The sequence below is a fragment of the Oryctolagus cuniculus genome, chromosome 6 (assembly GCF_964237555.1).
Source record: "Oryctolagus cuniculus chromosome 6, mOryCun1.1, whole genome shotgun sequence".
NCBI classification, from domain to species: Eukaryota; Metazoa; Chordata; class Mammalia; order Lagomorpha; family Leporidae; genus Oryctolagus; species Oryctolagus cuniculus.
Genome location: NC_091437.1, coordinates 17,352,039 through 17,370,703, shown reverse-complemented (window position 1 = coordinate 17,370,703; position 18,665 = coordinate 17,352,039). Strand labels below are relative to the sequence as shown.

The window sequence follows — 18,665 nt, the reverse complement described above, 5'->3', positions numbered from 1 at the left end:
CGACTTCAGATCACTTCCTTTAGTTTTAGGTTTTGATTTGCACAAGAAGGGTGTAAGATGTTCATCTAGGAAATAATTGTTTTGAAATGATTAACATAAACAAAACTATTTCAAAAGATATCCATGTCTTTGTTTTGTACACACACATCATAGATCTTAGTTTTCAGTAGATAAGCCAGCTAGGTCTCTGCATTCTGCAAGTTATTTATTACAGTTATTGTCACAAAAATCTTATCCTCGCATTACTGTTTTTTTTTTTTTTTTAAGAATTATTCTATTTATTTGAAAGACAGAGTTACAGAGAGGTAGCGCCAGAGAGAGAGAGGTCTTCCATTCCGCTGGTTCATTCCCCAAATGACCCCAACGGTCAGAGCCGCGCTGATCCGAAGCCAGGAGCTTCCTCTCGGTCTCCCATGTGGGTGCAGGGGCCCAAGGACTTGGGCCATAGCAGAGAGCTGGATCGGAAGTGGAGCAGCCGGGACTAGAACCAGCACCCATATGGGATGCCAACACTGCAGGCTGGGGCTTTAACCCGCTGTGCCACAGCGCCGGCCGGACATTACTGGTGTTTCTAAGAAAGTGGGGAGCCGACTGGCCTGGCACCACCTGCCTGGCTCCCAGTGCGGTCCCTGGCCTTCCCACCCACTCCCTGTACGAGAGCGGGGCACCCAGCCTCCTTGGCTTGGACTTCTTGGCCCGTGAAGGGGACGAGAAGAGGCCTGCAGTGCAGTCTGACAGGACAGTGCCCGGCGGCGTCTGTCTGTGGGCGGCCGTTACGGACCCCAGTCCTCGGTCAGCTCTGACTGAGAGATGTCCTCAGCAGCTGACCGGCTGGGCCACGTGGGCTTGGAAACATGGCCCCCTCCTGCACAGGGCCCGGCGCACGGCCCTCACCTGGAGCCGGCGCAAGCCCGCTCGCCCCTCAGGGACGCCCAGCCCCGGGCCTGGGGGGCGCGATGCCCCTGCCGGGGGTCTAGACCCCGCTGTTGGACACAGCGGCAGCTCTGCTCATTGCGACGCCACCAGATCAATAAAATACGATTTTCTTACACGATTCCTAAACTGACAAGCCTGCCCCCGAGCTCGGGACGCCTGCGCCGCCTGGGCGCGCACTGCCCGCGCTCTTCGTGTCTCCCTGCAGGACCCGCCCGTCAGCCTGGACAGCGTGGCCATGGACAGCCCCGTGCACATGAAGCTCAACGCGTCCGGCCTGGGCGCCAAGGAGCACCTCCTGGAGCTCCTGCCGGCCATCGAGCCCCTCAACGACCACGTGCGCTACGTCATCGCCCAGGGCAACGCGGCGGGCGCCTTCCGCATCCACCGCAGGAACGGCCTCAGCTACCTGCACCCGGCGCGCGGGCGGCTGGCGCCCGGCACCTACACGCTGGAGATCGCCAGCGTGCCCGTCTACAAGAAGGCGGAGCTCCGCAAGCTGGCGCGGAGCAACGAGGACGACTACCTCCTGGGGGAGCTGGGCGCGGCTCTGCGCATGCGCCTGCGGATCCAGCTCGACTGAGGACTGAGCCGTGCGCGTGCGCGTGCGCATGCGCGCCGGGGCGACTGCGGCTGAGGAGACCGGACTGGGGCCGGGGTCTCCGCTCGCTTGCGTCCTCCCTGCCGTGTCGCAGACTGCGGAGCGCTGACCCTCGCGGGGAGGGGATCGCGTAGACTCCGGTGTGGCCAAAGATTTGAGTACCAAGGCAAACCGTGGTTACTGTATTTTTTTTAAATATATATATATAACTTCATTTTAAAATATATTTTTTAAAAATTAAAAAAAAAGCTAAATGTCCAAGAGAGCAGCATATGGCACTAAATGCACAAAAAAATAAATAAATAAATAATGTGAGCTTTTTTTTTTCCTGTTAGCAGTCTGTAACACTTTGGGTATTTTGCTATAGTCGCTAATTAAAAAAATATAGATGTTTATTTATTTTTAATGCAGTAATATATGGAGAAATGAACAAGCTATGTAAACAAAAAAGGGAAACTCACTTGTTTTTCTTTAGATTTATAAATTTGAGCTATTTCTTCCTAGAGGTGCTTTTTTACAAAAAAAAGAAAAAAAAATTCCATAGCCGGCAGAGATGATGTTTCCTGTGGGGCTCTGCCCGGCGTGCGACTGGTGACTGCGAAGCCAGGCGAAGCTGTGCACATGGCACAGGCCCAGGGCCGCCAGGCCAGGCGAGCCAAGGTGAAGGCATCGCTGTAGCAAAATACCCTGACTGCTAGGGAGACCGTGAGCGTTGCAGGCCAAACTGTACTGTATTTCCTTCCGGTGACCTCAAGGAAGCCCACGTGCTACCCACGACACCTCATTCCTACCCAGTGCGCCGCGTACTTGTGGGACCGCAGGCAGCTGAAGAACCGCCACTCCTCTGACCAGGAGCCGGGCGTTCTGTAGTGTTTGGTGCTGTCTAGATTCATGGTGCATTTATGATGTTCACGCTGTTTCAAGATTGCCATATGTACGTGCAAGCGAATCATGCAGTGCAGCCAAGGAATATATGTTGTTGTTGTTGTTGTTGTTTTTAAGGTTTTTTTTTTTTAGAATTTTCATTAATACTGTAGTTATACACCATAAGCCTCGTTTTATCATAGCCTATTGTGTATGAGAGATGTTTGTACAATGAATTGATGTTTAGTTTGCCTTAGTCATTTAAAACGAGATTGTACCAGGTGGTGCTAACAAGAGTGTGTCTCTGTGTTCTCAACCCAAGACCCCGTCCCCGGGACCAGCGACCAAGCCGCGCTTGTGAAGTGGCCGAAGCGCACGCCGACGCTCGGCCGTTCTCTCACACCTGTGCCAACCAAAGATTAGCCAGTTATATCCAGCATTTGGGGGTTTTTTGGTTTCCTTTAATAACTGAAAAAAAAAAAAAGGAAAACAGTGTAAATTTGTAATCAAGTGTTTATGAGGAAAAACTTACAGTTTTTGGTTTTGTCTGTTTTTGTAGGTCTTTGTATCAAATATGACACTTTTCTTGCAATAAAGCTTATTTTGGGGTAGTCCGCTGGCTGAGAGTTTCATGAAACTGCTCCCCGCCCACCTCCTCCCTGTCTGGGAGAGGCTGGGATTTGCTCGCAGGGAACTGTGTTACAGCTCCAGACAGAACCAGGCGTGTGCACGGGCGAATAAAGGAACATTGTCGGAGTGCGCGGGAGTGCTGAGCTGATGGCTGCAATTTCAAGTGCCTCCTAACGCAACACCTGACCCAGGGGCTTCGCTGGCCCCTTCTGCTTCCTGGGCACCGCGAAGACTCTATCCACTTGACCCGCAGGGACACGCTGAATGCCGTCCTACTGTAACCCCTAGGAGGAAGTGTGGCCCTGCAGCCCTGTGGCAGACCTGGAGGGAGTATGCCTGCCTTAAAGGTAGAAATTGTCCTGAACCTGTGTTTTTGAGCAAGCGTAATAGCTGGCATACCCAAGGCCAATGACATCTTCACCAAAGAATCCAAAATTCACGTCTTGCGACTATGTTTTCACTCAGGGCAGCAGTGGGCAGATTCAACAAGTGAGCCCATGTGAGTTTCCTTTGATACTCAGTTGAAACGAGCTCAGAAAAGTTTCCATGGGTCTGAGACATTAATTCAGTACATGGTTTAAGAAATTTATGTGCTTAAATTTTTCATCCAAGGAATAAGAAAACAAAAATATGACTGATCTTTAATGCTTTTCTTTGCCAATCAGAAATTAGCTGCGTGGAATAAAAGTATGTGCCTGGGGCATCCTCTAAAACTTAACATGCGTATTCAGTTTCATCTGGTACCGATTAGCCCTACAGCACGAGCATTGTAATAGGAAATTACCTGAAACCAAGTCTGACTCTAGCTGTGAACGTTGAGCAATCATACTACTCAATTAGCTTTAACCTGCTCTTGCAGAAGTCTGGGAATCCACCCTGTTGGAGCTTTGTGCAGAAGATGAAGGACCATGGGCAGTGTCACATTAAAACAATGTTCGAGAAGGAAATGGCCACATTGAGGTGTTCCTTCCTCCAAGAAGCCCCAGGCAGCTCTGGGTGCATCTTCCAGGTTGTCTTATGGTGAACCTTGACTACATCCGTGGTCCATTTATTTGTCTCTGATAGCTGCTGATGGAAATATCTGAGCCATTTTGATGTTCCCGTTAATTTCACATTTGTCTCAGAAATTACCTGGGCTGAAATCACAGAAAACCTGGCAGAAGCGACGTGGCACAGAATCCCAGACGTAAAAACCAGATCCAGTGGCTGCATGTACCAGGGACTTGGCAGCAAGTTGGCCTTCAGCTGCGACATATCTTCTCATTTTTATTTAGATCTGGAGCTTTTGTGAATTGCGTTGTGTAGTCCCTTTTGATTTCCCTGCTTACTCGTGGTAGGTAGGAGTTGGCTACTTGTGCACCTTAGTGACAAAATAATGCAGAGTAGCGTACAAGAATGGCAACAAATTCAAACGTTAACCATTTTCACCGTCTAGGAATATCAGACATCATTCATGGACACCTTTCCTTCTAAGTACTCTAGGGTTTGAGTTTGCATTCATTTCCTTCTTGGTTCACAGCGTAAATGCTTGGAGTGGAGGGTGGGAAATGTAACGAGAAATTACAAAACCCATCTTCCTGAGTCCCAGAAACCTTAGGGAGGTAAAGTGATTCACACACCTCTATTAAATTGTAGTACGCGAATTGCCGCTATTCAGCCACATTTAACTTACAGATTGACAGTTTCATATGGTTCGATTTAACCATTCAGAAAATCATTTTCCTTAAGAATAGACTGAAAATCTTTAACTCCTTTTCTTCAAAAGACAATAAATTCCATTCCCCCTCTTCATACCACTTAAGTTTCCTTTGTACTGTAATCTGTAATAATCCACCAGGGGAAATGCATCATTTATTCAAACAGCCGCTTTGTGCCGTGCTCCAAGGGTGTTGGAAAATGTTGAAATCACACATCTTTGGGACACTGAGGGAATTACTGGAAGCTGGTTAAGGACAAGGAGAAATCCACTAGGAAAGGGGGATATAACGTGTGTGTGTTTAGAGGAAAAATTTTAGGAACCTTTACATGTAAAGGAACAGGTAGATTGTTTGCTACCCACAGGAAAGGTGGCAGCCATGTTTGCAATCTCATCCTCCCATTTGATACCTAACTGGGTGGTGGTGGTGGTGGTGGTTGTTTTTTTAACGCGCTCACTTTCCGGAATGAATACAAAGTGATAGTTTCCCTGCTGCTTGCTAAGAAGTTTATGCCCCTGGCTTTTTAACTCTCCTTGCAAATCCTTCAGCGCACAGAGCAGGGAGGTCCTACACTGACACGTGCAGCGCACCGAATTCAGCAGTTGCACTAGAGGCAGTGTCCCCTTGTGGTTAGAGACTCGAATCCCACAGACCTGAATTCCAGTCCATCTCTTTGGGCCTGGAGGTTGCATAACCTTTCTAGGCCTTGCTGTCTCGGATGCTGCTTCCTTGCAGCACCAGTGAGAGGACTGCACAGCAGAACGCAGGCGGCACCGGGAGCCTAGGGCCCCGCAGACAGCCTGCAGTCGTTGACCACTGCTGTCCCTCTTCCAGCTGTCACCATCACCACAGCGAGGAGAGCCAGCACACAGGTGCCCTCCTGAAACCACAGGCTTTTCTTAATTGCAGAGTCACAAACACAACAGCATCTTTTTTTTAGGTTTGATTATTTGAAAATCAGAGAGAGAGGCAAAGAGAAAGAGATCTATCCACTGGTTCTCCCCCCGACGTACAGGGCTGTGTCAGACGGAAGCCAGGAGCTCCCTCCAGGTCTCCCACATGGGTAGCAGTGGCCCAAACACTTGGGCCATCATCTGATGCTTTTCCCAGGCCAGTAGCAGGGAGCTGGATCGTAACTAGAGCAGCCAGAACATGAACCAGCGCCCATGTGGGATGTGGCACCGCAGGCAGAGGCTTCACCTGCTGCACCATGACCCCCACCCTGGCGAGAGATGTCTAGGCAGAGGAAACAGGACATGCATCCAGGATGACCTTGTGTGCACCTGTGCCTCAGGCAGTCAGAAGTCCTGCTGCGGTCACCAGCGTGTCCAGTCTCCATGCCGCTCCACACTTGCCACGTCTGGAGCTGGAGCCCTGCAAGCCCAGGCCATCAACCCAACCAGAGCCCTCACTTCTGCTGACCCCCCCAGGAAACCCACCTCAAGGGGGACCATGGACCTCAGACAAGCCCTTTAAGGAGACTTTGGTATCAGGGAACGTCAGAGCTAGAACTACTCGTCCTTGCCGGGGGTGGAGGAGGACTGAGGTCCAGTGTGGTGACGCTGTTCAGTGCTGTGCCAGTTTCTGGGGAGGTGAGACCAGAGCCCTGGTGTCTGGTTGCCGTCTGGTGCTATTCATACTTGCACTCCATGGAAAGCCTATTTGGATCGCTCTTAAACCCTACGAATATAGGCCAGTTCCCATGGTTTTGGCTCCTGCTGAATCCAAAAAAATTTTTTCCAAGCACGATTCAAGTACTCCTTTTTGTTTTGTCTACCCCACCCTCTGCGTAACTGCTCCCACCCGCCTATAAACCAGAGATTGGTGTATGTGCTGAAATGCCAAGATCCTGGCTGCTACAGAGCACGCCCCACCCAAGCCCTGTAGTTCTCTCAATACACACTGGACTCCCGGCTTTCTCGGGGTTAACTGTTTTATTTAAACCAGACCCTCGAAACTTTGCAAACACATACACATTTGTTTTACTGAGAATACTAAAGGAAAGCACACTAGTTGCTTGTGTCGCTTAATTGTCTTTTTTTTCCCTCCCATTTCCTGCAAGCCTAGGAAAGATATTACCAGATTAAGTTGGCTTTCCTTTCCCAGGGGCCAAGAACCTACAGCTCACACGAGCCACCCCCGTTAGGGCTGCAGCTTCAATGTCAGGATGTAGTGTAGACATTTTCCAAAGGCAAACAGGAAAAAGCTTTACATGACTTTGAGAGCAAGCTCTAAGGAAAGTTAACTTTAAGAGCCTTCCCCAGACAACCGCTTCATGTGTGAGTTCCATTAATGAGACAGCAGTAGAAGGCATGAATGGTCAATCCCTTCAAATGTGTCAGCAGCAGCTTCTTGGCCTTCTTCAGCTGCCTGGTCTGCCCAGGCCCACCCTCTTGCGCCCCTCTTCCTGTCCTGGGCTTCCCTGCACTGAGGAGACCTGCTACTTCTGGGCTGGATGTGGGGCCTCAGTCCTGTGTGCCTGTGTCTCCCGGGCCTAAGGCAGGCGTCTGAGGCTCCTGGTTATGGAAATTCAACATGGGGAGAACCTGTGACTTAGTCCTGCCAGCTCCATTCACAGAGCTGAGGCCGGAAGGTGCTCTGTGGACGAATGCAAGGATGGAGAAGACCCGGGCTCCCCCACGGAGTCAAGACCAGACCAGCACAGGGAGCTGCTGGACCCCATCCAAGCAGCGGGCAGTTTCATGGTAGTGAGTTTACTGGCAACCCGCGGAACCAATTTCTGGGGATCCCCCTGGAGGTGTCTCCCTTTTTTCAGAAGGACTTCCATGGTCCACGTTCTGCTCTGTACCTTCCCAGGAAGCCCCACAGGTCTCAACCAGGGAGAGCAGAAAAAGAGGGTCAGGCTCACTGCAGTCTGGATCCACCCCAGCAAGGCTCCGCCATGTGGACCTGGGCTGAGACAACACATGAGCAGGAAGAGGCACAGCCATCCTCTTCCAAGTGTGGTGTTCCACAGATCGTAGTTTTGGAACAAGATGACTGAACAAATACTTGCTGCAAACCTGTTACCCAGACTCCAAAAGATTCTCCTTCCAAAAATTTCCAGGAAATTCAGGGGGTGAGATAATCACAGTTATAAAATAGTATGTGCTTAGGGGCCATAGAAATTATCTCAAATAAATAAGAGCCCAACTCTTGGGAAACAGTGGTGAGCAAAATGATGAGTCCCATAGAAGCTCTTCTAGCTATACAAGGAACTGTGCAAAAACAAGGGAGATTTGCCTATGGCACAGAGTAAGAAGGAATGTTCTGGAAGGTGAACTAGTGTGAGCGAATGTTGGGAGTTGTGTTGGAAGAAGGGATAAGCCAATGGCCTTGAATGATGGCACCAAGAGGAACAAAAGGCCAGACTCTAAGGTAGGGTAGGGCCCAGGTAGAAGGACCCCTGGAGGCCAGGCTGAGCCACCTGGACTTGAACTTGTAATTCAGACCCAAGGAGGGGGTCATCGTTTGAGGTCGAAAGCTGACACAGAAAAGAGAACCGCATCCGAGGCCTGAGGAGTTCCTGCGTAGAAACAGAAAAGCTGAAAACGGGAGCAGCTCAGCGAGGCAGGAGAGAAGTCTGAGCAAAGCCAGCTGATGGGGACTGCGGGTGCCTTGGCAGGAGAGCACTTGAGAAAATGACCCTGAGAGTTTTTCGCTCACAAATCAAACGGTCTCCTTTCCCATCCACGTCTGCTCCTCAGCTTCCAGTCTCAACTCTTTCCTCTCTCGTTTGCAAGCAGTGATAGAGCAGCGTACTTGAGCTTTCTTTGCCTGTAAATTATCTCGCGTGGCCAAGCGTAGCCTCTGAGACAGACACAACACTGGCTTGTGCCTCACTGCTGCTCCATTGCAGAATAAGGCTAGGGCAAGCTTTCTAAGGCTCTGTCTGGGAGCACGACTGTGCTTTGCACTTCTGAACAACACATGTATTTCGCTTTAGGTGATCAGCACCCACCACTATGTAAGTCACACTAAGACATCAAGGGGTTCTGCTCACCCGAGATGGATTCTCCCTCCCTGGAATTTTAATTCTGAGCAGAAGAGCGCGGGAGCAGGTAGCAGCTCTCACACGCATCTGTGCAACACCACAGTTACCCAGCGAGTGGGGTCCCGACACCTCCATCCCAGAAGCTGACCATGCCGTCCTCCCGCTAAGCAAGGATCTCCAGTTTTCCCAGAACACTCTGAACTTTCCCACATGCTTGCAATCAATCCCTTCTATTGTCAGAATAAGTTGTCACTTACACCCTAAGATCTCTAAGCAGCATCCGCCCTACCTGAGGATTAGAAATATGAAATAGGCTGGCGCCACGGCTCAATAGGCTAATCCTCCACCTGCGGCACCGGCACACCAGGTTCTAGTCCTGGTCGGGGCGCCGGATTCTGTCCTGGTTGCCCCTCTTCCAGGCCAGCCCTCTGCTGTGGCCCGGGAAGGCAGTGGAGGATGGCCCAGGTGCTTGGGCCCTGCACCCCATGGGAGACCAGGAGAAGCACCTGGCTCCTGGCTTCGAATCAGCGCAGTGCACCGGCCACAGCACGCCGGCCATGGCGGCCATTGGAGGGTGAACCAACGGCAAAGGAAGGCCTTTCTCTCTGTCTCTCACTGTCCACTCTGCCTGTCAAAAAAGAGAGAGAGAGAGAGAGAGAAAGAAAGATGAAATATTCCAAGTACACAGCCCAAAATGTAGAGGCAACCCAGGGACCAACAGCTGCTTTACTGAAGTCAAGAAAAAGGAATCCTGAGTTTGCCCCAGTCCCCATCTCCTGTGTTCTCCCCAACCCCCAATACCATGAAAAGACTTAGTTAGCCAGGGTCCACAGTTCAAACGAGTTTTGCCCCTGTCATCTGTTATTTCTGGCGTCCTCGATGTCTCTGGGTTGGGTGGGATGGAGTTGGGCCAGCTGTGCTGGGCTCAGTCCCAGGAGAGGTAATCCCCAGCCCAGTCTCATTGTTACTGGAGCATGTGCTGGCAAAAGTTAGAGTCGGCTCTGTCCAAGAGCTGGTTCTTTGCATTTCTCCAAGGACCAAGGCAGTAGGCTGAGTCAAATCAGTGTTCCTCTGGCTGTTCAAGTTCATGACTACCCTGGGGCCGACATCCCCAAGAAAGGTCAAGAGAGCCTGAGTAAGTAGAAGAGAGAAATCAAATGCCTTGTGTCAGCACCTTGAATGAATTAGGTTTCTTCCCATGCTGTCATCCTCTGCTTTTCCTCCAATATTCCACGAATCTGTTCCACAGACTGATTGAGTCCACGCACGTCAAGTTGTGTGCAGAAAAAATAATGACACAGGCTATTTTTGAGAGGATAAATGCATTTGGCCTAACAAAACCAATTCACATCTCCAACAGCCAGCTTCTTCCAGGGCCAGTTCTGTCATTAACTCTTTCCCTGGGAGCCTGGCGGGGTCCACGTGCACTCTGTCTTCTTGGAGGCTACACTCAAATGGTTCTCAAAGTAGGAAACAAGAATGCGTTCTAGTGTCTGTTTTAAATTTGTCTTTATCTACTTTATGTCCCTAACTTTGCCCTCGTGTTGTTTTACAGCAACAACAAATTCGACGAAAGAGATCAAACATGTCCCTCGACATTTATACAAGTTCCTCTTTGTTGTTGACAATAAAAGTGATTCTGTTTCACGGGATGGGTCTTGTCCGTGGACCATAAACATCCTCTTCCCCTATTTCCTTCAAGTCTCTTCCAAGGGCTGATGGAGGGATAGCTGGTGACATGTGAGGGCCCCTCCAAGGTGTTTCTGTACAGCTGGGCCCACAGAGCGTACAGGAAGACATGGCCCACTCACTATGAGACAAAACTGAGATCAGAGAAAGCCAGGGTGAACAGTTGTGTTTGCAACCCCAATTCATCTCAAACAAATCCCAACTCGTAGGATAACAGAGGAAAAATATCCCAAATATATCAACAACTTAAATGCTCAACAATAAAAAACAACCAACCCTGCTGAGCAATGGGCAAAGGACTTCAATAGACAGTTGTCAAAAAAACAAATACGAATGGCCAATAAATTTATGAAAAAATGCTCAACATCAGTAGCCATCAGGGAAATGCAAATCAAAATCACAATGAGATATCATCTCGCCCTTGTCCAAATAGCTAGAATCCAAAACACAGTAACAAATACTGGCAAGACTGGGAAAAGGGGAGCCCTTAGACATTGTTGATAGGAAGGTAATTAGTGCAGCCCCTATGGAAAACAGTGTGGCAATCTCTTTAAAAACTAGAAATAGACTTGGCATATGATCCAGCAATCCAATTACTGAGTATATACCCAAAAGACTTGAACACGATGCATCAGAGGTACCTGCACCACCATGTTTACAGCAGCACAGTTCACAATAGCCAACACTTGGAATCAACCAAGGTATCCACCATCAGATGTATGGATAAAGAAAACATGGTGTGTGTCGCTCCCCCTCTTCGCGGAGGAACGACACAGGACCCTGCGCTGTTCTTCTGTCTGCTCGGCCCTCCCCGGGTTTGCTGCTGGTTCTTCCCGGGTTGGCTACCGTCCCTCCACCTCCGTGGAGGGGCGGGCCCCCTGCCACTTTCCCCACTTCCGCAGGGAAGCGGCACACCGCCGGCCGGCTCTCTTGGGGGCTGCTCAGATGTTCCTCAGGTGTTCCTTCAGATAGATGTTCCTGGTGCATGTTGTCTCCTCCTTTATAGTCCTCTTCCACCAATCCCAACTCTGCTACCCACACACCGAGTACGCTGCTCTCCTCCAATCAGGAGCAGGTCCTGCTGTTTATTGGTTGAACTGGAGGCAGCTGTGTAGAAGCTGTTTCCTCCTCTCCCAGCGCCATATTGTGGGAGAGCAGACGCATAGAATAAGTCTTAATTCCAGTAACTGAGTCTAGTCCGAGTTGCTCCCCACAGGTGTGTATGTACAATGGAATACTAATCAGCTATAAGGAAGAATGAAATTCTACCATTTGCAGCAAAATGGATGTAACTGGAGGACATCATGTTGAGTGAACTAAGCCGGACCCAGAAAGACAAATACCACATGTTCTCCCTCCTATGTGGGAGCTCAAATTAAAAAAAAAAAAAAAAAGGCCTGTGTGTCATCAATATTGCTAGAAATATAGTTTTGTAGAACTGATGATTAAGGATGTTACACAGCTATAGTTTGAAATGATCTGTAATTATTTTAAAATGTATATGGATGAAATGGTCCTTTTTCCATTCAACTATTATTTATAGCCATTATCTATACTCCAACTAAACTAGGGTCTTATTGTTTTTTACTTGTTAAACTTACTCTTCAGTGAAGTATTAAGCCTTTTTAATGGGGGCCAATGCTGTGTCGTGGCGGGTAAAGCTGCTACCTATGGTGCCAGCATCCCATGTGGGCACCAATTCAAGACCTAATTGCTCCATTTCTGATCCAGGTCCCTGCTAATGTGCTTGGGAAAGCAGCAGAAGATGGTCCAAGTGCTTGGGCTACTGCATCTATGTGGAAGACCTGGAAGAAGCTCCTGGCTCCTGGTTTCTGATCAGCCCAGCTCCAGCTGTTGCAGCCACTTGGGGAGTGAATCAGTGGATGGAAGTTCTCTCTCTCTCTCTCTCTCTCTTACTCATTCTGTAATTCTGATTTTAAAATAAATGAATAATTTTTTAAAAAGCCTTTTTACTGTAATGTAAATTTAAAATGTGTTATCTCAAAAACTAGGAAAAAGAGAGAAAGGGAGAAGGAAGGAGGATAGGAAAAAGAAAAGGGAGGGAGGGAGGGAGGGAGGGAACGTCATGATGTTCTTAGAATTGTACCACTTTGAGTCTGTTAAAAAGTAATTAAATATTAAAATAAAAAAATTTTTAAAAACAATACAAGAGGTATGTCCATGGAGCATTCATGGAAATGCATGTTATTAAAACAGTATGCATGATTTCAAACTGTTTTGCAATAAAATTTATCTTTGCATTCCGTTTTCCATGAACTCCTTGAAGAACCCTTGCATATGCCTGAACATGAGACAACCCCAAATATAAGATGAGCCCTACTTTCCCAATGGACACTATTCAAAGAGAGATGGAAGAGTGGAATATGCGGCCAAATGGAATTTATACATCTTACAAACTGTCAAATAAAGTCCTTTTGCTTTCACTTATCAATGTAGCTGCACATCTACTTAAAAATAGTATGTCTAGGAGCCGGCGCTGTGGCGCAATAGGTTAATCCTCCGCCTGCGGCACTGGCATCCCATATGGGCACCGGTTCTAGTCCTGGCTGCTCCTCTTCCGATCCAGATCTCTGCTATGGCCTGGGAGAGCAGTAGAAGATGGCCAAGTCCTTGGACCCCTGCACCCACGTGGGAGACCTGGAGGAAGCTCCTGTCTCCTGACTTTGGATCAGCCCAGCTCCAGCCGCCGCCATTTGGGGAGTGAACCAGCAGATGGAAGACCTCTCTCTCTGTCTTTCCCTCTCTCTCTCTGTACCTATACCTGTCAAATAAATGAAATGAAAATAAAAATAGTATGCCTAAACTAAGATATTAAAATATTTTTCCACACACATATTTTATAAATGGATTTTATTTCAATTCCTTGCACACATCTTTGACCTGTGTGTGTTCTGCACTTGTGAAGTCATTTAACAGATTTGCACACAGACCGTCTCCCCAGCACTAACTTGTTTGAGAAGCAGTACTTTTCACGAAAAGCAGTGCTGTGCATTCTTCCTGAGCTACAGGTGCTCATTGAGATACCAGTAAGACTTTATTATTTCCATTCACTCAACAGATGTACATTCAAGATCTTCACAAAAGAAAAAAAAACCCACTCACTATATGGTTAATGATCCTTAAGGGACAGGGCAGGCGTTTGGTACAATTGTCGAGACAGCAGCTGGGACACACGCATCTCATCTCTGAGTGCCTGATTCCAGTCCTGCCTCTGCTCTGATTCCAGCTTCCTGCCAGTGCACACCTGGGGGAAACCTGGATTAAGTTCTTGATTCCTGGATTTGGTCCAACCCAGCTCCACTGTGGTGGATATTTGGGGAGTGAACAAGTAAATAGCAAATCTCTCTTTCTCTCTCTCTCTCTGTCTCTCTCTCTCTCTCTCTCCCTCTCTCTTCTCTCTCTCTCTCTCTCTTCTCTGTCTCTCTCTCTCTCCCCCACCCATCCCCCTCTCCCTCCCGCCTTTTAAATAAATACATAAATAATTTTTAAAACACAAGTGATTGTTAAGCTTATTTAAAAGATAAAGTGAGACATGGATGGAACTTTGATGTAATACTATAGGAATAACTACTAATTCTGTGGTAAATATACTTTCTCTAAAATAAAAAACAGATCTAACAAAGTGATTTGTAAGAATTCAAAGCCATTTCATGATAATGTGTCTTTCCTAAACTGTATTTGATCCATGATGAAGTTATGGTGTAAGCACCCATAAAATAAGGAACTTCATAAAATTAACACACAAAGCTGGGGCCACGCTGTGGCGTAGGGGGTAAAGCCACCGCCTGCAGTGCTGGCATCCCATATGGGCACTGGTTCGAGACCCAGCTGCTCCACTCACTGCTATGGTCTGGGAAAGCAGTAGAAGATGGCCCAAATCCTTGGGCCCCTGCACCTGCATGGGAGACCTGGAATATGCTCTTGGCTCCTGGCTTCGGTTCAGCCTAGCCTAGCTCTGACCATTACAGCCATTTGGGGAGTGAACCAACAGATGGAAGATCTCTCTCTTTCCAAATAAATAAATAAATCTTAAAAATAAATAAATAAGTAAATAAACAAAACATATAAAGCAACATTCTGCAATGTGAACTTGGTCAAATCTAAGCATTGTAATCTTGAGATTTTTATACATTAATAGTGTATAATGATATACTAAATATACTTGTTATAATAAAAGCAGGTATATAATGTTATACTATATGCTTGTTCTAATATAAGCAAGTGTATAATGTTTACTATATATGCTTGTTATAATATAAGTATATAATGTTTACTATATATACATTTGTTACAATATAAGCAAGTATACAAACCAAATAACCATAGTTAAGATTAATGTTCAAATACATCATGTTAAATTGCATAGACTTGTTATAAACAAGTATACAAGTAAGCCAAATAACAGTAATTGAGATTAATGTTCCTATATGTCAAGTCAACAACAAACAGTTATTTCATGACTAGAGCTTAGTAATACAAGTATGTTTTATGGAAAGAATATTTTCAGGATGACCTGTTTGTACCATATCTGAGAATCTCTGATTTAAAAAAATGTATTGTCAATTTCTGAGTATAAAAATAAAAATATTCATTATAAAAGACCTGGAAAGTATAAATGATGATAGGCAAACAATAGGTACTCTGCTGCCACAGACAAGCCTCTCCCCCAGTGTCTACACCACAGTCCCCAGATCCTGTGAAGGTGAAACTCTACGTGCAAAGCGGAATTTGCAGGTGTGATGAAAGCCAAGGCTCTTGAGATGGGAAGTTACTCTGAATTCCCCAAGTGAGCCCAATAGCATCAAATCAGTGACATGCAATCATAAAAGAAAAATTAATAAATTAGACTTTGCCAAAACTTATAATCTCTGTTCATCAAAGCTTATCATTAGGAAAATGAATAGACACACCACCACCCAGGAGGAAACAGTCACAAGGCGTGTATCTGACAGAGTCTGGTGTCCAGGAAAAACACAGGGCTCCTACACCTCAAAGGCAATGCACTTTTTAATAAAAAAATGTGGGCAAACGCTTCATGAATAAAAATAGACAAATGAGCTGGCACTGTGACATAGTGGGGAAACCCACTGCCTGCAGTGCCAGGATCCCTCTTGGGTACCGGTTTGTGTCCCAGGTGCTCCACTGCTGAACAAGCTCCCTGCTAATGGACCAAGACTTTGGGACCCTGCCACCCACATGAGAGACCCGGATGAAACTCCTGGCTCCTGGCTTCATCCTGGTCCAACCCCAGCCCTAGTGGCCATCTGGGGAGTGAATCAGCGAATGGAAGATCTCTCTCTCTCCCTCTCTCTGTGTAACTCTAACTTTCAAATGGATAGATACATCTTTAAAAATATTTAGGCATTTCACTGTCTGTAAGCTTTACATTTAAAGAAATGAAACGTTTAGAAGGAAGTGTGCTGAAGTCTACAATGTTGTTTGAAGAGCATCAAAATGATGCCCCAGGGCCTTCTCTAAGCCAACCTTGGAGTCATGCAGTACCACCTGTGCTGCGTCTGTTCATCATGGCTGTCATAAAGTTCTACTGAAGTTCAAGGGAAGAGGACATATACTACGTCTTTTAACAGAATATCACAGAAATTTCAGGCATGTTGTAAAGCCACCACTTCATGTAATAGACCTGAACACAGCCAGGGTCTCCAAAGGCTACACAAGATAGAAGAGCCAAAAATTATGGGTCTGAGTTGCATCTTCATGGGGCTTGGAAGTAACAGAGCTCGGCTGCCTCAGCTGTGTAGATTTGGACCAGTCACAAAGTCTCTAATAAGTCTCAGTTTCATCCATCTACCCATGTATCCATCCATCCATTCATCTACCCATCAATCCATCCACTCACCCATCTGTCCAGCCACTCACCCAACTATCCCTCTACCCATGTATCCATCAATCCAGCCACTCACTCATCCATCTACCCTTCTTCCCCTGCTTTTTAGAGAACACTTGTAGGGTGATTTTGACTGCACCGCCTCTGAGTATTTTTCCTGGGTAATTTGCCATCACATGTGTCTGAGTGGGAGGCAGTGAGTGTCACCACCTACTGACAAGGCTTGATGTTCACACAGATCATAGCTCAGCCCATCAGCTGTACCCATCAGAAAGTGGGGAACCCAGTCTGGTGGTGGCCGCAAGAACCAGTTCCCACAGCAGTGGTGGCCCTTACACAACCCCGGCAACACCCTGATGCAGGGGATATCCTGACACAGTCTTGTTTGGGACATCATCTGGCCCCAGATTCTCATTTCCTAACCTCCCTTTTGTCCTGAATATTTTCCAAGCCCGTCTCCATCTTTTTCTGGTAACTATAAACTATCCTGTATCCTTGCAATGAAGTTTTTTTGTTTTGCTTTTCTAAATAATGTTTTGATGAGTGCATGGGGTGGGTGCAGATTGATAGATATGTTAAGATAAGTATGGTAAATGTTAAGGAGAAGACATATAGTGGGTATAAAGATGTTCGCTGTAAAATTTTTTTAAATTTCTATGTTTTCAATTTTTAAGTAGAAATTTATTATTTTCATTTTATTTGAAAGACAGAGAGAGAGAGATTCCAGCCAGAGATTCACTCCACAAATGCCCATTACAGCAAGAGCCAGACCAGGCCAAAGAAAGCCAGGAGCTCAGAGCTCAGTGTGGTCTCTTACATGGTTGGTAGAAACACCACCTGCTGCCTCCCAAGGTGTGCATCAGCAGGAAACTGGGTGAGAAGCAGAGGAGCTGGGACGTGAACAAGGCGCTCTGATATGGGATGCTGGTATCCGGAGTGATGGCCAAATACCCAACCCATATACGTGTGAAGTTTTTAAAGTTAGATGTTGGGAGTCAGCTTCTACAGTCCAAGTTATGCAGAGAAATCCAGTTACTGTTTTGATTTTTTGCCTTTTTTTCTTTGATATAGCTGTCCTTAAATGAAGATAGCACCATTCTCACAGCTACATATAAGTACTCTGTGCCCGGTGAGCAGCATTACTAGCTGTGTGGCGCGCTCAGGACGGAAGAATGGAGAGCTCCTAAATCCCCATCATTGCTCTTCCCCCTAAAAGTTAACTGAGTCGTCGAAACCCCTCTCCTCTCACATACACCACATCGCCACCTGCAAGTGCTCCCTGCACTACATGTGAGCAGGTGGCCACTTCTCGCTGTCCACTCTTAATGCCTGGAGTAAGGCCACTGCCTGTCTCCCTCAAACTGTGCGCACTTTCAGTCTGCACACATGCTAAGCTCAGGGAGACAGCCCTTCCTCCGTCTGCAGGATTCTGTGAACTGTTCCAAAGGTCCATTCCACTGATCCGGGGGAGGCGTGGGAAGCAGCTTTTCCCCAGCTTCCAGCATCCCTTGGTGTGCCTAGGATTTGACCTGCTCTGCTCTGCTCTGTGTCCTGCCATTTTAAACAAGGTAGATTTTGTAAAATAAATCTATGTTTCCTCTTGCTATTTACAGGAAGACCTCTCCCTTAATTGTTTATTTATTTTAGTTGAATCCACGACATAGTGTATAAGACAGAGGAAGAAAGAGGGAGAGAGAGAGATGAAAGACCAGCGCATCTCCTATCTGCTGGCTCCCTCCCCAAAAGCCCACACCAACCAGAACTGGAGCAGAGAACCCAATCTAGACCCCCTATGTGGGTGGCAGAGGCCCAACTACATTTGCAAGAAACTGGAATGGGGAGCAGAGATAAGACTTCAGTCCACGTACTTGGCTGTGAGATACGGGCATCTTAGGTGGTACCCAAACTAAGCCAAACACCGACCCCATAAGTGCTCCTCTCAGCAGCTGCCATGCCCTGGGAGTAACTGGCAGCTCATCCTCAATGATAGAGTGGCTCTCCTGGAACTTGGCTCCGGAGTTAGACATCAGGAGAGATCGCAGGAAACTCTCAGAGAAACCAGATCATGACAGATCATGTTTCAGCTGGTGAGGACATCAGGGTTCGTTTTTACAGTGGGATCTATTTCAGTCTCCGGCTACTTGGAAGAACAAGCAAACCACAAGCCGAGATTAAGTTTCCTCCTAAATCCCCTGGTTCTATAGTTTTCATTTCTCTCCATTGTGTGAGTTTCAAAGTCCATCAATTCACAGCGATGAAACCAGAATCAAGCACTCCCACGGTATCCTTGGAGTCGGTCCTGTGGTTTCTCACTCTTAACATTTCTCATGGAATGGAGAGGGAGGGAGCCTCTGGAGAGAGGCCTACCAATCCCAGGTGGGAAATATGAGC

At 47.2% G+C, this 18,665-nt stretch overlaps 1 protein-coding gene across 1 annotated transcript in view; it reads left to right on the top strand.

Annotated features, from left to right (window-relative positions):
• The window catches only part of FBN2 (fibrillin 2), a 240,425-nt gene extending 237,416 nt beyond the window's left edge, over positions 1–3,009 (top strand). Inside the window, exon 65 of the mRNA XM_002710087.5 lies at positions 1,142–3,009. Coding sequence (XP_002710133.2) covers positions 1,142–1,516 — 375 coding nt within the window. The 3' untranslated portion in view covers positions 1,517–3,009. The remainder of the gene's footprint in view (positions 1–1,141) is intronic.
• Positions 3,010–18,665: the final 15,656 nt, after the last annotated feature.